The 24,777-nt window shown below is 48.4% G+C and overlaps 1 protein-coding gene across 12 annotated transcripts in view; it reads right to left on the reverse strand.

Annotated features, from left to right (window-relative positions):
* Positions 1 to 230: 230 nt before the first annotated feature.
* KLHL3 (kelch like family member 3) overlaps positions 231 to 24,777 on the reverse strand; it is a 161,175-nt gene continuing 136,628 nt past the window's right edge. For 10 of the 12 annotated variants that reach the window (XM_064595937.1, XM_064595931.1, XM_064595932.1 and 7 more), the window contains 7 exons: positions 21,117 to 21,234; positions 20,512 to 20,709; positions 18,702 to 18,803; positions 15,504 to 15,632; positions 11,377 to 11,517; positions 9,194 to 9,396; positions 231 to 4,878 (listed from right to left, as the gene is read on the reverse strand). In XM_064595937.1, coding sequence (XP_064452007.1) covers positions 4,867 to 4,878; positions 9,194 to 9,396; positions 11,377 to 11,517; positions 15,504 to 15,632; positions 18,702 to 18,803; positions 20,512 to 20,709; positions 21,117 to 21,234 — 903 coding nt within the window. In that variant the 3' untranslated portion in view covers positions 231 to 4,866. The remainder of the gene's footprint in view (positions 4,879 to 9,193; positions 9,397 to 11,376; positions 11,518 to 15,503; positions 15,633 to 18,701; positions 18,804 to 20,511; positions 20,710 to 21,116; positions 21,235 to 24,777) is intronic. The other 2 variants (XM_064595933.1, XM_064595936.1) reach the window with 1 other exon arrangement.

Genomic DNA, 24,777 nt, shown 5'->3' on the forward strand with positions numbered 1-24,777 from the left:
ATCACTGGATAGATGCCCACACCACCAAACACCTACTAGAGGGACTGGCCTCTCTGGGCCTCCCTGAAGGTCATGGTGGGTGTGACACTGTGCTCAGGCCAGGGAACAGAGACCCTGGGACACAGACCCTGTCCAGCGGATCTTAAAGAAAAAAAAATTTTTAATCTGAAGATAACGTGGGAATAAGACATGGTGGAGAGCCTGGACTATGGAAATAAAATCCTGAGAAAGGTTTTCACAGTTCAGCTTTTATTAAAATTAACAAAGTATGGGAAACTAGAACTTGATTCCTGTTGAAATAATCCACTTGAGGAACGGTTTCTTCGGCTATCGCTGTAACTGATGGAACCTACGACAAGTGTTCTTTTACAAGATAGATGGGCTCTAACATCCAAGCAGAGAATAGGAGATCAAGGACCTTACCGATGCAGTGTGTTCACAAGGTATCAGCGATCAAGTCAGGTTGCCTGTGGACAACCACATGGACAGAGCACCCACACAGACATACACATTCAGCATCTTAAGTCTTCTTTCAACATATTTTATACATCATATACAAATTAGACAAAAAGTCCAACCGGGTCCTTTATTGCCACTGAAAAATGGGGGGAAATAATTTTCAATCTCATAGCCAAAGGCAAGAACGTAGTACTAGGGCAATTTGTTTCTCCAAATGCCACAGTCACATGCATTCCTGCCTTGGCTGCTGTCATACCCACGAGTCACTCAGCCCCACGACAAAGGCTGTGCAAGGGCTAAGAGGTGGTGATTATCCACTATAGAAGCCTCTTCCATTCCCAAATGTCGAAAGTGCTGCTGGCTCACCTCCTCGATCACACTGCACACACAGAGTACGGCCAAACATGAGGGGCTTAGGACTCTAAATAGTGCAAACACTTAAAAAAAAAAAAATTCCAACCTCCTTACTTCTCCAGGCAAACAAAGCCTTAAATACTCCAGCTAACTGGAATATGAGTTTGCTAAACCTCCCAACCTGATCCAACAAGGTGCAAATGGGGAGCATGGAGGCAATTCAAATGGCACCTGTCCCAATAATAATAAAAATAAAAAACTGTTTTAATGAGGCTAATGGCAGATAAATACATAAAATAGAGCCTGGAGTGTAGACACAGCTCAAGAAACAAGTTTTAGGGGTAGTGTGAGCATCTGTAAAGCACATGCTTAACACATTCTTAACGATCATGAGGACTGACCCCTGTTTTAAAGTCCATAGAGAAGATGCTTCCAAAAGGGACATCATCCAGCAGCAAAGGCCTTTAGCTGGTGGAAGCTTCCGAAGAACAAGGGGCAGAAAAGAATGAGGACTGGTTTGCCGGACCTAGGAAACTCCTAGGAGTATGCACTGTAGGGCAGGCCTTTCTGTGGAGCTTCTCCACGCCACAGCGTGCCAGGCTCAGCACCAGGCAGTGAGAGCCACCAGCAGATGGGCCAACCAGCCTCCCCCCTGCAAAGAGCGGGCTCTAAAAAAAAATGGCCAGGCAATATAGTTGGGTAATTGCTGAGTCAGGCTAAACGTTAGTCCCGAAGCAATTCCAGAAACACCAGGGATTGTGTTTTCCAGCAATCTCCTTTGAATATGGTATAAGAAAGAGGACTCAAAGTCAAAAAGACTCATCTATCTGGAACTACTGAAAAATCAGTTTTTGGAGGGTGACAAGCAAAGGGAAAATAGCTACAGGCATGAACTAGGAGAGTGAATGACTTACGGAACAGAACATTTCATTATCATGGATAATAAAAATCAATTCAAATATCCTAAAAAATTATCTTATAAAAATATCTACATTAAAAGTTTAGCCTGAACGCTATAGCTTCAGTTTTATAAAAAGGCAATCTTTGAAAGGCTCTGGCTCAGGAATATCCAAACATTACACAACAGATATCAAAGTAACACAGCTCAAAAAGCATGTCAGGGGATATTGCAACTGGTCTGTCGTGAAACAGAATTGAGTATTCTTATTGCATAGCAGAAAATGAGGTCAGTTTCATTTGCATAATACTGCAACTTTTCAGAAGGAGAGATGCCATTAGGTACTTAGGAGAAGGAACTTTGGAATTCAGAGTCTGACTTCTGTGTTGTCCAAATCAGTATCCAAGCGGCATCTAAGCGGCTTCTAACCTTGGGCCACAATTCCATTTCATCACTGTGATCAGCTTTCAGATACACCACCTGCAAAGCTGCATTCACAAGCAGCTACGGCCACCCAAATGGGAAGGGGGGGCAGGGGGTTTGCCTACCAATGTGACCAGCACAGACTTGAAATCAAGTCAGCTGTGTTCACTGTGGAGAGAGAATCGTACCTAGTGATAGAGAGACAGCAGGTTTTAAATGGCCTCTGTGGGCAGCTAGAGGCCGAACAGCTTTTTGGTGGTGATGTACCAGTGTTGGAGGCCCCATGAGAAAGGACGGGTGAGGAGGAGATGAACCTGGCCTCAGCAGTACTACAGGGGGTGGGAGGTGGGGGGGGGGTGCTTCCCGGGAAGGGAGACATGAGGTGCAACCAAGAGCAGAAAACATGGCTGGCGAGCTCTCAGGGAAGGGACCCGCTCTGGGCAGATAAAAAACAAGAACCTCCCCCACATATGCATCAAAGCCCAGCTCCTAGGTGTTGGGAAAGAGGGTGGGAAGTTCACCTTTAGTCTGAAATTAGGAGCTGTGTGAACAGCACACATGGGACCCCACCCCCCAGCCTCATCCCCATCAGAAACCAAAATAAAGTCCCAAACTCTCCTCAGGCCGGGAGGAAGAACATTTGCAACAGAAAGCTCATCCCATCAGCCTCCAAGCCAAGGCAGAGCTCTGAGACCACGGCCATCTCCAGGGCCAGGTGAGAACACAGCACCCAAACGAAGGCATGCCTTGAATCCGTTGGAGACTTCGCCTCCAGGCCCAACAAAGCTGGATATATCAGCCTCTTCCCGAAGCCACTAAGAATTCCGGATGCCTTGGGGCTACCCTCCAAATGTCTCACTGAGATAACATTTGCTCAACATCCTCAACATCAGAAGACGTTTCTTCTTCAAGAGAGTTGAGTGTTTAGTGCACAAAAAAATACACAGTAAATACACAAAGCGGCCAACTAGCTAGGGAGGCTACCGGCTTTCTAGCTGCAGGGGTGAGCTGGGGGGGATGCCAGTCTCCTGCAGTATCTGCTTGGAAGGAGCCCAGTTAGATCAGAAGTCCCACATCAGGTTTCATAAAGCCCCTTGACTCCTGTAAGTGGACCCCCAAATCAGGGAGCATTAAAGCCCAGCCCCCATGATGTGAGCATACTCTTCAGACACAAGACCTTCCCTCCTTATGCCACAAATTCCAACATAAGTGACTTGCAAGTTGAGGAATGGTTTCACGTTTCTTTTTTCTTTCTTTTTTTTTTTTTTAATGAAAATGATTCCATGTGCCCTCAAATACCCACCCCCGCCTCCAAATGCTTAAAGTTCTGTCATTAATTTTTACCTGTGAATTTGCAAAGCTCTCACCAAGCTTCTCTTTTAAAATGCAAGTATCCCTGAGAGAGATCACACATCCAGGGCATTTACCACCATCTCCTCCCTCTCAGGAAAAACAAGGAGGAAAGGAGTATTCTTAGGGTTGGAGAGAGGGTACAGACCCTGGAACAGGGGGAAAGCACAAGAAAAGGAAGACGAGGCCCTCAGACAGACTTGACCATCGCCATCTGGTGCTGAGGGCCAGCCCCAGCTGGTATACTCCTTTGAAGTCATCCATGTCCATCTAGATCACATATGACCCCCAAGGCAGGGGCCAAACTATCTTTGGGTTTGGAGGTATGGTGACCTTTTATTTATCCTCCAAACCAGAATACTTCTGAGAGTAAAATGGGATGCTGTGAAGAATTAAGCCTGGATAGTAAGTATAGATGGGGAGTGTCCCATCCCAGGAAAACCCAGAAGTAGGATCCTCTCTGAGACCATTTTAGGCAGCAACTGCCTTACCACTTTGGTTTGTTGTTTTGTTTTTGTTTTTCATGTACGTATATGTATTTTTTTTTCCAGTGTGATACTTGGGGCTTCTCCAAAGAGCTAGTTTTCCCAACAAAAGAGACACAAAATCTCCCAAACCTGGAATCCACAACCTAAAAGACCAGTGGCCCAAGGACTAGGCAGTTCTCATCTGCTTCCTGGAGGAGAGCCCAAGGAAGAGCACCCAGTGGAGGGGCTGGGGGCCCCATCTGTTCCCAGTTCTAGCACACAGAAGACACAGTGCGGATTTAAGAATGCCCAGCTCTTCTGCAGACCGTGCCAGGGGTCAGAGCCAGTCTGTAGGCATGGTCAAAGCAACGACCCCACCAGTCACCAGTCATTTCTGGACACTCCTGGCCTGTCCAAACAGACCTCCAGAAGACAGCAGCTTTAGTAATCTCGGGGTTCCCATGGGGCACATCCAGAAGAGAGGTTTCTGTGATTTGATTTTTAGCACAGAAGGATCAGTAGTAAAGAAATCCAGTAGATTGTCATACATCCCCCAACTTAGTGAAACACCATGTTCTACACACACACACACACACACACACACACACACACACACACACACCCAGGTTCTCAGGTATTCCAGTAGAAACACACAAAAAAGCCCCCAGGTGCTGCCTGGAGCTCTCAGGAACCCACTGCTCAGGGGGGAGGCCCGAACACCTCAGGGGGGCAGGGGGCGGTCGCCAGTCCCCACGCCGGACGCCACTTGGCCACGTCGGAGGAGGACACTTCTCGCTCCTCTGCAGACTCTGGCGGCGAGTGGCAGTCAGGGGGCTGATGTTCTGAGCCACAGGCAGCACCCCTCCCCTCCTCCACCTCCTGGCCGTGGGCGTGGGGGTCACAAGGGCTTGTGAATCACAGCGACACCTAAGACGAAAGGGAGAGAAAGTCAGCTTCTTCAGAGGTATCCAGAGTGCCACGGGGTTCATGAGTCCAAGCCACCCTAAAGCCCCAGTCAAGGGAAAGGGGCCCGTCGGTATCCAAGCACCGCAGGGCCCGAGAACTCGGGCTGCCCGTGGCGGGCTCGTTCCCATTCTGACGCCCAAGTCCCGCAGGACACTTGAACCCGCACGCACAGTCCTTCAGCACCACAGCTAGTGGTCTCCCCTCGCGTCATCGCGGGGACACGGTTCCTATCGTAAGGACTCCTTTCCCAAGCCCAGAACTCAACCTCACGACACGGCGCCGGCACCGGACGCCTGGGGGCAGCTCCATGGCCCTACCTCTCCACCACTGTAAGAGAAGTGACAGTGATTCATGCCTACTTTTACAAGACACTGAAATGAACCGCAAAGAACCGTGAACCGACGTCATGCAAGTGAGAAAAACTGCCCGTCAGTCCTAGCTCTGCCACCAGCTGAGCTGCAGTGCGGCCTCAGGCAAGTCCACTGACCTCTTGAGGCTCAGCTCCCATACTGTCTGATGTCACCCAATGGAAAGACCCCTCCCGTGCTAAATGCTGTACTGGGAAAAACAGTCCAGACATGTCTGTCTGCGTTACGATTTCAGCCAAAGTGAACCATACTCCACGGCTAACTCTGTGAATCCACAGATGACCCAGAGTGTCTCTGGAAGGTGGCAAACGCTGTAGGTGGATTCAGCCAACCTCCCCTCTCCTTGCTGTCCGCGACGGCAGAGACCAGCATGTTATCGACTCAGCTTCCCAGACTGCCTTGCAGCTGGCGTGCCGCGTGCCCCGGGCCTGGCCCAGACCATTGTCAGTGCACGTCTGGCCGGGCTGCAGCTTTGGCTCTGTCTGCTGCCCGGCCTGGAAGAAGGCTCACACACGGCCCACGGCGGTGGCAGCTATCGGCAAAGCCAACAAAACAGGAGAGGGAGGGCAGACCTGGTTTTTCAACGACAGCCTGAGCCCTAGGCCAGCCCTGGACTTCTGGACTTCCGTCTGCCTGAGACAGGTATGCTCCCTCCTTACTTAAGCAAGTACCTATCTGCTCCTCTGAACAAAATCCGAATTTACAGGTGAGATCTATTGGTACGGTGTACCTGACTGGAGCCTTACTTTAACTTATTCCCACGACTATAAAATCTTCTGGCTGCAGATGAGATTGAGAGAACACTGCTAAAAGAAATGCCAGGATACCCCAGGGGTGAGATTCTGCTAAGACACCCACTGCATGTGAGTTCTGGATAAAGGTGCAGAGAGAAAAGCTCAGAGGTGGGCAGCTCCATGGTCCCCAGACCCAGATGTGCTGCCTGACCTTGACAACACCTCACCTGAACCTCAGGACTCTTTTGTGGGGTAGCCCCCTTTTTTTTAAAGCAGGGTCCTGTATTGCTTTTTCATATAAGCAATATATAAAATTGCTTATATAAAAACAATATATAAAAATGCCTCCTCTTTTGGGGGCACCTGGGTTGCTCCGTCGGGTGAGCATCTGCCTTCAGCTCGAGTCATGGTCTCAGAGTCCTGGGATCAGGCCTTGAGTTGGGCTCCCTGCTCAGCAGGGAGCCTGCTTCTCCCTCTCCCTCTGTTTGCTACTCCCCCTGCTTATGCATGCTTTCTCTCTCTCTCAAATAAATAAAATCTAAAAAAATTTAAAAATAAAACATAAAATAAACCTCCTCTTTTGACTATAAAAGTGAAATATTCTTAGGGCGCCTGGGTGACTCAGTCAGTTAAGCGGCCGATTCTTGATTTCAGCTTGGGTCATGATCTCAGGGTCCTGGGATCAAGCCCCACATAGGGCTCCCTGCTCAGCGAGGAGCCTGCTTGGGATTCTCTCTCTCCCCCTGCCTCTGCCCCTCGCCCCGCTCACGCACGCTCTGTCTCTCTCAAAATAAATAAATAAAATCTTTCTTAAAAAAAAAAGAGTAAAATATTCTCATTTTGGGAAATTTGGGAAACACAGAGGAACACAAGGAAAAAACATTTTGACTCCCTTCATACAAAGAGAATCACCATTATCTTGTTGGACTATTTCCCGGCTTCTAAAAATAATCGTGATCATCTACCATGGAGCTGTTACCTGCCAGGAGACACTGTGCTAACTAAGCACCCTCCAAACAGTTCTGCACAACAGCAGTAAGAGACTTGCTATGATTTTTTTTTTTTTAAGATTTTATTTATTTATTTGAGCCAGAGAGAATGAGAGAGAGAGAGCACATGAGAGGGAGGAGGGTCAGAGGGAGAAGCAGGCCCGCCGCTGAGCAGGGAGCCTGATGCGGGACTCGATCCCGGGACTCCAGGATCATGACCTGAGCCGAAGGCAGTCGCTTAACCAACTGAGCCACCCAGGTGCCCGAGACTTGCTATGATTTTATTCTCATTTTACAAATGAGAAAACGAGAAGTTCAGTCAGACCGATCCCCTTGCCCAGAGTCCCAGGCCAAGTGACAGAGCTGGAACTCAAACTGAGATCTGATGCCAACATCCCCTTCTTTGAGCAGTCGCTACTCAAACGTCCATGATGCAGGACCATGTGACTGAGCTCGCATGGTACATACCCTGTGTATCCTCCCTTTTAAACCCACAGCCTGCCACAAACATGTTCTCATGGCATTAAAAACACTTCCACTGTACCAACAGTCCACAGTTTAACTATTTCCCTGGTGTCAGACATTAAGTAGTTCTCAGTTCTTTGCTATCACAAATAATACTCCAAATGAGTAACTATCCATCTGTCTCTGCATGCAGACAATTTCTTTAGATTCTAAAAAAAAAAAAAAAAGGATTCAGTCAGTCAATGGAGTTGAGGCAAATTGCAAGTTTGCTTGTCTCTTTCCCACCTACTTCTAGGTGGACAGACAATGAAGAGGTAGACATGAAATATTCAGCACATATGTGAAATTCTAACCACTTACACCTAAATCTTGCCCTCTCATTAAAGTCCACTAGGAGCCAAGAGAGGACCCCTCACTGGCCTCACTGCCTCGTACTCGAAAATGCCCTGCTCTTCCCACAACAGTATTGAAAAGAAAGTACTAGTTCTAATAATTAATCTTGAGAAAAGAATCACTCAAAGACCAACATGCCTCTAAAATCTTTTATATTTAGTTGAGAAAAATCCTAAACAAGAGAAAAAAATAAAATCAGTTCATTGCAACCGAGGGCCTGTGTTGACAACATGGGATACAAGCCCCTTCAAGCCTGCCCGGCACAACCTTCCTTTGCCCTGGATCCAAACGAGACGGAATGATTGATCTTCTACTGCAAAAAGGGAATCAGAATACCACTGGAGTCGTGATGTACACTAAAGGAGATCGTCGTTGGCAAATACTTAGGGCCGTGCCTGGCACATTCTTATGTGCTCAGTAAATAAGCGTTAGCTCTAACTATTCCAGTTTCTGGAAGACGAGGTACAGGTTGCTGAGCTGCATCATGGGTGTATGAGTCTGCTTGTCTCCCTACAGACCCCTGTTGTCAGCAGCACCAACTTCGGTCGGACCTCCCAAACCTCACCGAACCCATCACACACACTCCCCAGCAGCAGCATCGCTCCCTACTCCTGCCTCCACCTCTTGCCTGGAGTGCTTTCTCCCCCTCAGCTGGGGTAGGACAAAGAACATGGGCTCAGGAGTCAGACCTGAGTCTGAATTCTGACTTTGCCATTTTTTAGCCATGTGGTCCTGGGCAGGTGACTTTGACTCTCCAAACCTCAGTTTCATCACCTGCAAAATGAAGGACACAGTCCCACTCACCCAGAGGGTTCTTGAAAGGATGACAGCTAATGGGTACATTGCACCTAACACACCGCCCTTCGGCACAGGGAGGGAACCCCTGGCAAAGGGCAGCTCCCACCTTCAGAGTTGATCAAGCCTCATTTCCTCCAGGAAGTTCTCACCTGTCATGCCTTAAAATACGGACAGCACAACACATTCTATTGAGAAGTTATGTGTGCATTGCCTTGCATGTCCTACTTCATGTAGACAGATCTTATCTTTCCCATTAAATCTCTGGAAAGCAAGAACTGTATCTTAGTCTACGTAGGAGCCCAGAAATGGCAATGAAATTCTAAAACCTCTTAGGACAAATGAGAGCAGTTGGAAGTGGCTCCCGGGAACACAGGTGTTAAAAAGAATTCTGGGCCTACATTCAGGCTCGCTGGGGAAACCCGTGCTCATTAGGGGTACCTGTCGTGGGTACAAATGACAGATTGGTGACACATGACAATTATCCGCCATCCCTGGAGGAGGCACTTAGCCCCAGGTTAAGCAAACTTACCTCCACCTGTGCAGAGGTGGGGTGGGGGTGAAGGTGCAGTCGGGGTGCAGTACACTGACCTGCGTAGCTCCGCCCCGTGCTCATGTTGGTCGGTAGCAGCATCCATTTGTCGGTGACAGGATTGTAGTACTCCACCGAAGCCAAGTTGCAGGATCCATCATCCCCTCCAACCACATACAGGAGCCCATTCACTGCACAGACTCCTGGGAAGTGGAGGCCACAGGAGACATTACACAGGAGCCCCGAAGGGGGCGGAAAGGACCGGAAACAAACGTGGATGGCCCTGGAGGCGCTCCTCCTCCCCTTCAAGGCAGCCCAATGAACCGGCTCCTAGGTCTGACTTTGCTCAGTGGGAGAGCATGCCAACAACAACCCGTGGGGCCCAAGGACCCCCCCTTTCTAAGAAGGTCCCTTCTCTGACCAAGGAGCTCTCACTGCTACATGCTCCCATGGACATTCCTGGCCCCTGACCCTATAAATACCTAGAGCGTTATCGGTATGGGCCCCTCTCTACTGGAGCCTGCAGACCTCCCATGCGCAGACTGAGCTATGCTCAGGGAATCTCACACATGCTACTCCTGCTTGTAAGTTTGCCCTGATAAAGGCTGTTACATCCATACTGTGTGGCTAATGGTTATATCTGTGATGCCTCCATGTGACTTAGATCTAAACCCAGACGCAGTTTACAAGGCATTCCTCCCACTGATCTCACGGAGAGCTGGTTTGAGGGCAAAGTCTCATGCTGCAGGAAGCCAGGGGTAGGAAAATGCTATTTTGCAAGGCCATAGTCTAATACACTATGTCTTCTTTTAAAATTACATGAAGGGGTTAATGATGTTCAAGAAACAGTAATTCTAAGTACTGATGAAGATAATCTCAAATACTGGTGAGAGGATAAAAGGTACCACTTTCCTGGATGGTACCGAAAGCAAATATGCTCCCTCGGGCTCAAAAATTTCACTCCTGGACTTACAAAGAAATAATTTGAGATGTGTGCACTGATTAGCCCTAGGACCATTTACAATAACAAAAACAGTATTACTGATCAAAAAAATGGAAATAATGTCCAATAGTAGATATTTAAATTGTGATATAAATATCATGTAAATCTATTTCGTGTTATAAAAAGATAGTCATGAAAGATTGTAAAGTGGATTAGAAAAGCAGGTTATAAAACAGCATTAAGTAGGATTCCACTTTTGCTATGAAAAAACAGAACTATCTCTATGTGAATGTGTACATATATACACATTTACATCTAAACTTAATTCTTGGATTCTTGATACACTAGCTGTCTTGGGAGTTCTGTAATCCCTTGCTCATGGGGCTTAAGGCCAAATGCCAAGTTATATCACAGCAGGCTCAGGCAGTGGGCAAATTAATAAACTCCCCTCTGTTTACACTTTCAACATGTGAGCTACAAATGAGTTTAGCAAACAGGTAATTTGAGTATAAAGGAAATAAATGCGCCTGAAAGTCACCTGTTTGTCTTTCCAGCCTGGGAAGCTAAGCTAAGCCAACACATTCCTAGAGCAAAGAGGCATAAAACAAGATATACCAACAGAGGACACGATCCATAGGGCAAAGTTGTTAAAGCAAAGAGTTTAATAGGGATGTCAGGCTGCCGGAATAAAAATCTAAACACTCTAAGATAAATCATTCCCACAGCAAGGAAAAGAGAGAGGGACAGAGAGACAGGAGGCACAAAGCGAGGAATATGGGAAGTGCTCCCACTGGAGAGGGAATTAGGGCCCTGGTGACCCCCAAGAGGAAGGAGATGGGTTTCAGGTGGGAAGCGAGAGGTTCTCAGAGTCAGGTACTGGCAAAGAAAACACAGAACCAAGTGTCACTGGCCAGGTCCACACAGCCCTGTGCTTAGCTACCCAACAGAGCCAGTAGGCCGGGGGCTTGGGGGGCAATCAGAGGGCTATTTGGGTCTGTGTCCACGCGTGTACTGTGAAAGTCATCAGCCCCCTGCATCTAAGCGGGGGACCCCTCGGCTAGCGTTCGTGTTCCCCAGCTCTCCCCTCTGCTAGCCCAGCACTTACCTGGCAAAAGGATACTCCCCTTCGGGGTACAAGTTCGGGCCCAGGTTCTGGGAGTGTCTCCCCTTCCCCTTTCTCTTACAGCTGGTGTTTGCACCCACACCCCACAAGGGCAGAAGGACAGAGCGGTCGCACTACCTGCGTTTCGCCGGCACATATTCATGTCTGCCACCTGCTTCCAGGTGTTTGTTCCGGGATCGTAAACTTCAACACTCTTCCTCACCAGGGGCCCGTCGTGCCCGCCCGTGGCATATAGCTGGCCACTGAGCACCCCGACTCCTGAAAAGCAGAGCACAGCATCGCAGCCTCAGGCCGGCAACCACGACCAGAAGCCAGGAGTCCTGGCGTCCGGTCCTGGGCAGCTGTCAGCAGCAGGGCAGCCTGGGGAGTGCTGGTTTCTTCCCCCCACCCCGCCCCGGGACCTCAGGAGCCTCAGCTGTAAAACACATAGAATGACGCCCTGCCCGCCTCCTAAGCCTGTCAACCTGAGAATCCCCTACAGATAAAGCAAAAATCACCCCGTGGCTATTTAAAGAAACATAACTATACGTACGCACGTAACATATATGTGTGTATGTATGTGGGTATGAAACGGGGGAGAGAGAGTTCATATGCAAAGAAAAAAGAAAAAAAAGAAAGACTGAAAGACGCCCTCTAAAACTTCAGGAGCAGTTATTTCCAGAGGGTCAAAGTTGGCCTCCCTTTGGGCTGTCTGTGTGGCCGAGTTTTTCTGCCACGCCGTACTACTCATATTCTGCAGCCTTCTATCACAGTGGTTGTGTAGAAAGGTGCAAAGTGGAAATGAGCCGTGCAACCGACCACGCAGACCGCCCTGCCCGGGAGGCAGAACCCGTTCTTTCTGCCCCGCGCTCTCCTCTCAGCTTGCTGGGGAGGGAGGCCTTCCATCACTCCTGATGTTGAGAGGCCTGAGCCAACTCCTAGAATGGCATCACCGACAGGATTTAGAATTACCTTTTAAAATCCTTTCATGCAAGTCACAGGAATCAAAGCCAGCAGGAAGGAGGGTGGCACAGGACCCCCGAAAGAGCAACAGACCTGGTGGCCAGGACACGTGGGGTCTGGATCTGTGTCTCTAACTTGCCCTTTGTGGGCCTCAGTTCTCCACTCTGCAAAGCGAGGGAGCTGGACTGCATGGATAGCTCCAGGGGACCACGGACTACTCCACCCCACCACAGGCTGCATCTCAATCGGATGGGGAGACTTTGAAAGGAGAGATTCCAGAGCCTCACTCCCAGAGACCCTGGCTGGGAATCAGAACAAGGACCTCAGGTGATTTGGGGATGTGCAGCCAGGCGTCAGACCCGACCGCTCGGTTTCTAGGATATAAGCTTCCCGTGGACAAGGCCCCTGCCTGGCTTGTCTCATCTGTTTTCCTGGGCCTGACGGTACTGGGTTTATTGTTTGAATGACGCAGTATGTAGAATGCCATCGAGCAATTATGCTGGCGTGCTAGCGGTTCCTCACAGTTGCCTGAAACTAACAGCAGATGGTGGTGTTGTATCAACAACGGATAGCTAGCAGACCTGGGCTCAACAATTCAGCATGTTCCAAAGCAGCCTCATGGCCCCTCCTGCACGCTCAGCAGGATCTAGCTCAGCCTGGGTCCCAGAGATGGACTCTTTACCCCCCCCCCACCATCTGCTAGCATGGCTCACGCCCTACTGAAGAAGCAAGCAGCGTTCCAGGCCCTCGGGGTCCCCCTTGCCCTTCTGTAGCCTCTTCCACAAATGTTCACACAGACGTTTCCTGGACCCTGAGCCACAGGGGCTCCTGGCACTTCAAAGGGCCAGAGGCAGCCAGAGGCCAGAGTCCTTGAGTCTTCAGCCACCAGAGAACACCCACCATCACAAGTATGTGGGTTCTGCACTCCAGAGGCGCGGCTTTCCCAAATCTCAGGGACACAAAGCACGAAACGAAAGCTGACCTGGGAGCCTGATGCCAGGGCTCTGACAGTAAGGTGAGTAAAGAGTCCGCCTCTGGGAGAGAGAGCATCCCCTAAATTGAGTTCACCCAGGGACACGGGCAGGAGAGATGCCACCGTCGAGGGCCGCTAGCCCAGGTAAAAGTAAGAGCAGCTCAGGTGAATTCCACACAGCAACAATCCCTGGGAAGCCTGTCCGAGACAGCGGTTGGCCTCCAGAGGCAGAGCTAGGGCAGCTGAGGCAGGTCTCCTAGTAGCTCCACACGGGGCTGCCCCTCCACCCTTTCTGCTGGAGACGTCCCTAGAAGCAGCCCCCATCTCGGGGCTGCCCCACTCCTCCCAAACTGTTCCTGCATCCTTGAGCTTTGAACTTGCTCTCACACCTCAAGTCACAGAGGATTCCTAGGAGGTACAAAGACAACTCTACCAAGACTCCATAAACCACAATTACTGAAAGAGCTCTGTGAAGGGAGAGGAGCCACGAGATGTGTGAACTGCACTGGCCCCGAAGGAACTCCTACTACCACCCACTCATTTCACATTTGAGGAATCAGAAGCCAGAACGGGCGAAGGGACAGGCTCACGGTCACAAGGCAAGTTCGAGCAGACCCAGCACTGAAGCAGAGGTGTCCTGACTTCAGGCATTTGCTCCATGTTCTTTTCAGGAAAGGCCAACTGGTCAGAATCAGCAGAAACAAGCCCACTAAAAATAGCAATCCAAACACAAATGCTTCTTAAATGGGACCATACACCTTTCTTTTTCTTTTCTAACTAGTGAGCACACAAAGGTTTTTGAATAATATTAAAACAGCATGATTTTTAAGGAATGCTGAAGAAGTGGTCGTGTATTCGGTACTATAAAGTGAGATCACAATTCAATCTTCAAAAATACAAAGAAGAAAAAAATACATATATAAAAGAAAGACCTTGAAGGCATTATACTAAGTAAAATAAGTCAGACAGAGAAAATATCAGATGATCTCCACGTATATGCAGAGTCTTAAAAAAAAAAAAAAAAAATCAAAGCTCACAGTATAGAGAACAGACTGATGGTAGCCAAGGGCAGGGAACTAGAGGGTGGGCCAAAAGGGTGAAGGTGGTCAAAAGGTACAAACTTGCAGTTATAAAATAAAAAGTCATGGGGATGTCCTATACCAAATGGCAACTACAGTTAATAATACTGCATTTCACATTTGAAAAGTTGCTAAGAAAGTAGATCTTAAAAGTTCTCATTACAAGGAAAAAAAATTTTGCGGCTATGTGTGGTAACTGATGTTCATGTATGTGGTGATCATTTCATAATATATACAAATACCAAGTAATAATGTGGTAGACCTGAAACTAATATAGTGTTGTATGTCAGTTACACCTCAATTTTAAAAAACACAAAAGAGAAAGGAAGAGCATTGTGGATGAAAACTCCCAAACGCAGCTTCCCTTCGTGGGAGTCACACAACCTTCCCACCAGGCCCAGGCTGGTCAACACTCACCACCCCCCAAAAGAATGAGAACGGAGAGCCAGGGCCCAGTGTCCAGTGTCCAATGCCTCTGTCTGTCCTCTCAGACCCTTTCTTTGGGCCTCTAAGATGATGGGGGCTGTTGTTCCACTTCCTGGAAAATCCCCAAGGAGCACACGGCCCCTGGTCTTCCCACAGGATTCAGAAGTGAGCCACACTGTGAATGCCTTCCCTTTCCATGTGCGGAAGAGGGCACGGGGGTCGGGGGGAGGGCAGGCAGAGAGAGAGAAGTTTATCTCCAAACAGGAACACCGACAGCTTGGCTTTCAACCCCCAAGACAGAGACCCCAGACAGGCAGGCTTTAATTTCATCCGCCAAGACTGGGACAGCCGTGCTCACCCTACTACTGCCTAAGAATGAGGCTGTAATAATTTAGAGGCCAAAAATGCTAACTTTGGAGATGAAGCTGAGTTTGGAGACGAACTACCAGTTATATGACCTTGGGCAAATTACTCGCCCCCTAATCAACTTACTTTCTGTTGAGTGGAATTAATGTTGTGTCTACCTCTTAGGGCAGTGGTGAGGATTAAATAAATTCAAGTACAGAAGGTGCTTATTGGGACAGCACATGGCACATAGTGAGCCTTCACTTTCCAGGGATGCAGATGTCTCCATGGAAATGGAAGGGATGACGGCGAAGAGAATATCCCCTGGGAGGGGCTCGTGTTGAGCTACGAAGGTGCCAGTGGGATCACAGACATTAAAAGGAAAGAAGGTAAAATAAGGTAGAATGTGCACCTGCTGGTCTCCAGGCCCACCTGAGAGCAGATCAGACACAGCCCGCGCCCCGAGGCTCCCCCCGTACCTGCACCACTGCGGCGGGTGCTCATGTCTGCCACGTACGTCCACTCATTGGTTGCCGGGTTGTACTGCTCCACGGTGCTCAGGCACTGGCGGGAAGCCCCATCATAACCCCCGACAGCATACAGCTTCCCTGGAACAGATGCAGTGGCTGAGGGTGGTGCCGGCTGAAACTCCATCTTTAACTCGCGGGGGGCACCTTCGACTCCATCAGAGGTTCAGGGTCCCTTTCCTCCAGAGGAACCACAAACCAGACTAGGCATTCTTCACATATCTGCCTTCTGCTTCCTCGTAAGCCATGAGGCTCCCTGAAGCAGTACTGAGCATCCTTCTAAATCAGCACCCTAAATATTCATGCAAAGCTACGGCCTGGCTTCTCTGGGGCTCAGCCTACTCTTGCCAGCGCACTACATGAGAACTTCTCCAGAATAAGGCGACGAAGACAGGAAAAGCTAGAGGGCCCCAGCTACAGGCAGGCAGGCTGACTTTCTGGCTAAAGGCTCACAAGAGCAGACCAAAACAAGTATGGGAAAATATTCTTCGGTGAGAACTCAATCCCTGTCTTCACCATCAGTCATGTGCTGTGTCCACAATGCCAGCAAGTGGGGCATGTGGATGGCTTGGAGCCATGCACAAGATCCCTGAAACACCACCACCCATTTTTTAAATAAAAATACTGTAAGCTGCTACCCAGAAGCATCACTTCTGCCTGGAGCTGGGTATGAGGCTGGACAAGGGGCAGGAAATTGGCATGAGAGCGCTCCCAGAGCAGAGATTCAAATATGGAGGGTCTCCTCTCGCTCCCTCCCCCATCCCTCCCTCCCTTCCTCTCCCTCTCTCTACCCTCCCCCTCCACCGAGTGCCTCTGTGTGTGTGTGTGTGTGTGTGTGTGTGTGTGTGTGTGTGTGTGTGTGTGGCAGGGGAAGTCCTACCTCACCTGTGGGCCACAGACCGATGGGGAACAAGTGAGTTATAACAAAGATCTTAAACACTAGCTGTAGACCAAATGAACACCGCCCAGTGCAAATCCACTTAATAGAGTTACTAACTAAAAGAGGTTTTTTTGTCACTATGTGCTTTACTAAGGGAGAGATAACGAAAGCACAACTATTATTTGGAAGTCTGCAATTCTTTTAAGTTAGAAAGAGGCTCAAAACTGTGCTGGACCATCACGACTATTGACGTATCAAATGTAAAATTATTTCTTCCTCTGTCATTGAGGCTGGTTTTGTTTTCTGCCCCAGAGTCCTCTCCAGTGGAGCTTCTAAAAGAAAGGGACACCTCCTCCCCAGTTCTGCCCTCATCTAAGCCAGAAGAAAAATGCCTGATCCAGAAGCTCTTCCAGGGTCCAGGGTGCTCCTGCGACGTGCGCTGGCCAGGACACAACCACCTACCCACCCAGCTGCCCACCACTCGCCAAAGCCTAAGTCACTCGGGGAGGAGGAAGGCCTGGGGTGTAGAGGAGATGAGAATCTCCCGACGGCAACCCCAGAGTCATTCAGACCAGGCAGCCATGGAAGGAGACAGGGAGAAGGAGAGTACTGTGACAAAGTGGAGAGCCAAAACTACAAGGCCACAGGCAAGCAGAGGCCCCATGAGATCCTCCTGAAACATTCTCCTAAGCACTGGGAGGAGGACCCTCTGCTGCCCCAGGGTGACCCACAGCCAAAGGACTTCAAAGTCAGGGTGCACAAGATCAACACATTGCCAGGCTGCCCTCTGTGGCAACAGGCACTCTACAAGACAGCATTCCTCCCACACACAGAACGTGCTCCCAGGAGCCCTTGTCAAGGGGAGTATTTCAAAGCACTACCATGGAGGCAACTTCTCGAACCCCCACCAACCATCTCAACCTTGCGTCAGCTGCAAAAATACCCACTCAAGGTTTCTCCTTGAGTCTATTAACAGGGACTTGCTATTTTTAACCCCTACTCTATTGTTTGATATTCCTGGCTGAGGAACAAGGTGGGGGAAATGGGAAGGTGGCTAGACAAAGCACTTATATTTGGCAGACAAATCAATTTCTGTTCCACCAGGAGGATGAGATTGCAAAAAAAAAACAAACAATTTATCTTGATAGGAGGACAAAACCCTTGCACTCCCCAAGATGACTTATTTAGTATGTTAGGATGATACGTACTTTTAAATGGAAATTTATGTAATACTGGTACAAACCAAGAAAAGCAGGGAGAGAAAAGAATATTTCTGTCAATGTCTAATCGCTGCACGTTACACTCTCCCCAAAGCAAGTACGTGTGTTCTTGGGGGCGCACATGAGAGAAAGAGAATGTCTGCATAGAAGTCTAAATGCACAGATATTCCAGCTAAATTCCCTTTCAGGACAGGCTAATGAATCAGTGTTGTCCTACAAAGGATAACATTTTTGTCTTAACTCATACTCTATGCTTTAATACACTGAATTCACACGTATTTATAAAACTCCCTATTAGCATTTGCTAATGGTCTGAAAGAGTGTAGCATAATGGAAAAAGCCCTGAGTTGGGAGTCAGAAGACCCGGGGTTAAGGACTGGCTGTGCTATTGACTAATGGGCACAGCACGTGTCCCTCTGGCACTCCACGTCCCCATCTGCAGAATGGAGAAAATCTAAGCCCTGCCTATCTCCTTCAAAAGGTTTAGGGAAAAAAATTTGTATATAAAAGAGTCCTTTATAAACTACAGAGCCCTGTCTAACTGGGCCCCAGACCTCATCCCTCCCACCCGCCTCACCCACACACTCTTCCTGACGAGAGCAGGACTCTCCCACCCACCTGTCCTGCAGTGACAGTAATCAGACCTGGGAAGAAATGTCCACCTCACTCAAGGCTCTGTTCATGTGTTAATGGTCAACAGAGGAACAGGAGGACAAAATTAAACAAAATGAACTCTGACCCCCACCCCATTATACTCCCAGGTTATATGTTAACTCTAGATTCCTCAACCTGTGACAAAACTGGTGACAAGTAGCCAAAGGGACAGGCCAGTGTTCCCCCTTAGGCTCCTCTGACTCTTCCCAACACGGCGGGCCACCCGCTAGCCTCGAGCCAGTAGCTGCACTTCTCTGCACCTCAACCTTCCTCACCGATTCTGTCAGGATGCTGGTACCTGACTCAGAGCCGTGATGGGAGGAACAGAGCCAGGGCACTAGGACAAGACCCATGGGCTGGGGCACAGATGGGCGGCTGCCCCCTGCCGTTCCTTACCCTCCACGACACCCACACCCACGCTGCTCCGCCGCGTGTTCATCGGGGCCACGAAGAACCACTCGTTGGTCTTGTAGCTGTAGGCTTCCACGGACGCTAGGCCTGGGAGACAAGAGACTCATGAGGATTCTACGGTGCCAGGCCTCACCCAGTGTGCCCAAGTGAGGCTGGGAGAGGGTGAGAAGCCCACTTGTGAGGCTCAGCACCACCTCTCCCTTGCCATGGGGTCTGGGGCACCTCCCTGAGGCACATCTACAGTGAGTACCTGAGAGGTCCACCAAGGCCTGACTCAGGGCGGGTCATGAGAGGACACGGGGGTACAACAGAACTGCCCTGCAAATGTAAACTGTTACACCTACAGAATGGAGGGAAAATAGGAGGTTGCCTCACCGAACACCTTCTTTTCCCTTCTCTTCCTCTACATTAGAAGCTAGAAATCTCAACACTTACCTTCCCAGACTCCCTAGGGGTGACCCAGTCAATGAAGCCCAAGCAGAAGTCTCATGGGCATTTCTGAAATAGTCTTTGTTTTTCTGATATAGGTGCAACACCAACCTGCTTGCTGCTACCTGGAATACCAGTGTGCTGGCTGGAGCTGTAACAGCCATCTTATGATCAGGAGGATACAGCCAAGGGACGTTTAAAGAGCTTGGCCCCAATATTCTTGAGCAAGGGGATGAAGTGAGCAACTGCCAACTTCCAGACTCCTTGTTTCATGGGTAAAACAGTTACCTCTCAATTGTTTCAGCCACAGTTTGGTGAGGTTTTCTACTTGCAGCTGAGAGCAATTTCTAAAAGAGACAACGCTCCACTCCCTTTTTTTCTCTTTATTACTCAGGTCCTACCCACTACAGGCAGCCCCTGGAGGAACTGCAGACCCTGGAATTTTATGAATGAGGCAAAGAGAAGACTGGGAAAGGTTACCAAGTGGTAAAGACACAAATGAAAATTCAGGGAAGTAAAAAATATTGTTTTCCACATCCCTGGGGGCATTTCAGTAACAGAGTTACTGTCTACAGAGACTTTCACCTGGAGGCATAGGAGAGATGAGATAATCTCTCCAAGTCCACATCTATTCGTAGTTTCTGATTTGAACTCTGAAGTGACACAGAAGCCAGGAGCAAGGGGACGCTCCCGCAGTGACACAGCCAGGCAAAGCTTCTTGGGGCAGTAAAAAGGCAATGGACAAAGATGGCAGGGCCCGGGCGCCTGGGTGGCTCAGTTGGTTAAGCGACTGCCTTCGGCTCAGGTCATGATCCTGGAGTCCCGGGATCGAGTCCCACGTCGGGCTCGCTGCTCAGCGGGGAGTCTGCCTCTCTCTCTGACCCTCCCCCCTCTCATGCTCTCTATCTCATTCTCTCTCAAATAAATAAATAAAATCTTTAAAAAAAAAAAAAAAGATGGCAGGGCCCGAGCCAGGTCTCTCCCATGGCTGAACCCCAGCTCTCTTGTCCATCCAGCAGAGGCTTCGGACAGTCCTGAGATGCCCTGCAGCTGAGCATGCTCTCTTTCTAAGTCCTGTCTTTCGAAAAAATGGGTTCCCATATAATAGAGAGGAGAAAAGGACCTCTTCTGAGCGCAGGATCCTTCCTAGAGTCCTAGAAATGATAGCATGTGGGCAGTTACATATCTTGTGTATAGGAAGGCCTGGCTCTGGCAAGCAAGGTAGGAGATGAGGCAGGATGAGTATGCTGTTGAGGAAGGAGCTATGGATGGACAGAAGGTTGGCCCAAGAACTGGCTGAGCAACCAGGGTTGCACTGAGGGCATGTCCCAGGCTGGGAGGAGTGGGGACCACATCGCAGACCTACCAGTACTGCCATCAAAGCCCCCCACAGCGTAGAGCAGGTCATTGAGTACGGCTGCGCCCAGAGTGCTCCGGCGCTCCTGCATGCTGGCGATGGATGTCCACTGGTCCTTCACACCGTCATATACATCCACGGTTCGCACTCGCAGTGAGCCATTAAACCCGCCCACAGCATACACGTGACCAGCCATGAACACCACACCTGCACACAGGAAACCAAGGCATGGAGGTCATCTCAGGCGGCCGATCACTCATGCGGTGACGATGTGACAACAGGGGAGCCAGGCAGTCCCATGAATAATTCACCACAGTGATCTCCAACTTCACAGAACTGGAAGTGTTCATGGGGCTCACTGGATTTCTATTCATATATGCTTTTCCAATGTTGTTTGATTCAAGCAAATACTTGTCCTAGCGTGAAGTCCCTAAGCACAAAGGAACCGACCCCAGAAGGGGCAGCCAGAAATCGGGCAAGTGGAGAAGGAAGAGGAGGAGAGGCTGTAAATGCATAGATGTTTGTGGACACAAGGAGCAGGGGAGGGTTTCCGGCAGTAAGCAGAGACAAGCTGGGGAAAGGCAGGCTGCAAAATGACAGATGGTGCTGCTCACCTGCTCTGCATCTCCTGGAGGGAAGCTCGGCAATCTGGTCCCACCGGTCCTCTTCGAAATCATAGCATTCCACGCTGCGGATCGCCTTGGGGGCCTGGCCACCAACCACAATCATGACCTCCAGAAAAACAAACAGACATTAGCTGGGTCTCCCCAGCTAATGGATGCATGTGTGATCAACCCCTGGTCCTTGCACACGCCAACTGCCCAGGGTCCATGAGTGACCTGACATGCCAGTTTACAGAGTTACATACATGGAGATGCTACCCCGAATCACCAACAAACAGGACGATTCAAGAAAAGTCTAACAAGGACATCTTGCCACAGAAACACCATCATAAGGTCTACACTTCCCAAATACCTATGCTCAAGGCTATGCTGGTAGTACGTGTAGCCACTCAGGGCCTGCTCTACAATCTCACTGCCCTCAAGGATCTGGGCCGGGGGGATGAAATTTTGTATCAAAACAAAATATTCCAAAATATGTGTCAAAACTTGAATCTATTTTGGAATAGAGTGCAGAACTTGGATGCATTTTGAGGAGAAAACTACCTCAAAAATATTTCTGAATACACAGACTACAGGGAACACTTACTCATTGTAGTCTGGGGCAAAATTGTGAAAGACTGCTTTGGGGTAGTGACCACAGAAATGTATATAACTGATGATGCTCTGAAAAACAGTGCTAACAATACTGTTCCCACAAGTATGGTAGTTGCTACCAGTGCCAGTCAGCATGTGAAATGTGTTGTCATTTACGTGTCACCAAAACCCCATGAGGGAGATATTATCCATATTGACAGATGAGGAAGTTAAAGCTCAGAGAACATAAGTAAATTGCCTAAGGTCATGTAGGTCTCTCCTGGATAACAATTAAAACGTATTTCTTACTGTAGGGTATCATCAGAAAAGAAAGAAAGAATGAATGAAAGCCACTGGTCCGGCTATAGTAACAGAACCACAGCATTTAACTGTGGTATCCCTGTTGCCAAGATTTTTGTCACACGTTATTCATCAATAAAAAATAAAGTAGCCAAGTTAATAATAGTGTACACATTTTAATAAACTTGTGCAAATTCATGGCCGCCCCCATTAGGACATCACGCTCACTGGCATTCCAAGATGCCTTCTTCTGTGGCAAGAAAGGGGTGGAAATCACAGGCAGCCCATCAGTAGGAGTCTCAGGATGTTCTCATTACCTGTAGCTTGTATTATTTACTCCTATGTTTCTCAAGCTTCAGTGTGCATCAGAATCACCTGGGGGGTTGTTAAGACACAAATTATTGGGCCCCTGCCAGAGGTGCTGATTCAGCAGGTCTGGAGTGGGACAGAGAATGGGCATTTCTAACAAGTTCCTGGTTGAGGTTGATGCTGCTATTCCGAGATTCATACTTCGATAACTACTGTTTTCACCCTTGGACCACAGGGTTTGCTGATGTTCCATTAACAATTTCTGCCATTATGAACTACCATAGTACTTTTACTTCTCCACAACAAATGTTCGGGGAGAGGAGTGATGATCAAAATCTATGTGAGCTCCCAAGAGTACATGCCTCAGATGAACAGCATCTACACCAGGAGGCAGAACTGGAGCCGACAACTAGTGCTCATCCACCATTTATGCCCCAAGACTCCAGATCCAGGCTCACCCACTGCCCACATGCGTGGTCACAGCTGTCTGTGGTCAAATGTGGGTGTCCAATGTTCAAAAACTCAGAAGTCACTTCTGACTTCTGGAACATTCCAAAGGAACCCAGGACACACGGTCCAAGCTTAGACTACTGTGACTACTTCTGGAAATAAACATTCTACATTTGCCTCTCCATTAGGCAGCTCAGGGGGTCTGCTGCTCTGTGTCAAGAGGGGCCCTTGTCAGAGAAAAGCTGAATTCGACATTACTTCCCTTCTGTAATCCTTTGCTTAGGCATCCAAGAACAGTTTAAGGGGGATGTTAATGAACACAGCCTCTTGGCAAACTCAGACTATGCCCACCTTACTCCTCCAGGGCCCAGTGACTTGCCACGCATTCTTAAACATGCCTAGAATGCGCACTGTCCTTCTGGTTTTGAGTTGGTAAAGCTAAAGCGAAGGCACAATACTGTAATAATTTTCTATGAAATCTGGTTTGGGGGACTAAGTAAGAACAAAACCAGGTTTTAGTTTTCTTTCTGCAAACACCTCAGGCACTCAACACCTTCTGTTCCCTCTCCATGAAACATTCTTTCCCCTGTCTGGATCCCTCTGCTCTAACACATGCTTATCTTTCAGGTGTCAGTTGACCAAGTGTCACCTCCTCCAAGAGGACTTCTCTGATCTCACATCTGAGTTACTGTCCCTTCTCTACGATCACACATGCCCTGGGTTCTCTCATTAAAACTGCCCCACATTGTGCTGTAACTGCCTGGCTACCTTGTCTCCCTGGTGAGATGGTGACCCTGGCCAGGACAGAAAATGTATCTACCTCAATCACCAAGATAATCCTAGGGCCTCATGGTGTCAGGTAAAAGTAGGTCTCAGATACTTGGAATAAGGAATGAACAAATGGTTAGTAGCATACGCAAAAAGCCAAACCAAAAAATACAGAGTCAAATGGAAGAAAATACACGGTCTAGAATGTCACTTTCTGGGATTAAGATATGTTGGACACTAGATTACAATTCTGGAGACAGAATTTGAGAGGAAAAAAAATAAATAAAAAGAGAAAAAGAGAACTTTTCCCATCTTTTCACTCAAGCACCAGGAGAAAGACTGCTTATTCCCTGTACAAGTTAACAGGCTTCCTCGGTAAATAAAATTTTAAAAAATAAAACAAAATAAAGGCAAAGCTTTCAAGGAACCTCACCATGCCCCAGAAACCATCTTATGCCAGGGGTAGGGAGGTATATTCGTACTGGAGAAAATCCAGTACTCATCTCTGAGAATTTTCAGAGTCACACAGAAACACATTATACAAATGCAAAAAAATGTCAATGGTAAGGTAAAACCTGAGTAGAAAGACAAAAGTAATACAGAACAAGGTTTTGAAAATAAACTTGCCTTGGAGTTTATAAAGCCACTGCTGAGACACAACTTTTAATATTCAACTTGTACAATAATCTGGGAAGAGTAATTATGAGGTTTTGTGGGGTAGGACCATTGGTTTCTGAAGATGCAGAGGTAGCTCAAGGCAGGGGGAGGAGAAGGTGTACCTTCTGCTTCTTTCACAGGCCTAAGAAATCCAATTTCTATGGCAGGCCTTGCAAGAAGCCATCACACAAGGAACGCTATACTCGTTGTGTAATCGTGCAGAGTAAAAGAAAAACATTTCCTATCTTGAATACTAACGGAAGACTGTTTCCATAGATACCTGATCTTAGCAACCAATTAGACAAAAATGAGTACTCCCCCGAGTCTACATGCATGACATCTCTAAAATTATAAACCTCTAGCTACTTAGGAAGACCGTAAGATGTCAGGGCATGAAGACAATTAAACAGTTCTTTCCTGCAAGCCCTCATTTTACATTTCCAGAAAAACTCAGGCCCAGGATGTTTCCCAAGCATATTTCTTTCTGTCCCCCACACCCCTGAGTCCCAATTTACTGAAGACTTGTAATGCCAATAATAGAAATTACTGAGTCCGATCAGCTAAATGATTGCTATTTTTAACATGTATCCTTTAA

This window comes from Mirounga angustirostris, unplaced genomic scaffold (genome assembly GCF_029215605.1).
Source record: "Mirounga angustirostris isolate CCGP_5_RB_7025 unplaced genomic scaffold, mMirAng1.0.hap1 SCAF_7, whole genome shotgun sequence".
In the NCBI taxonomy this organism is placed as follows: domain Eukaryota; kingdom Metazoa; phylum Chordata; class Mammalia; order Carnivora; family Phocidae; genus Mirounga; species Mirounga angustirostris.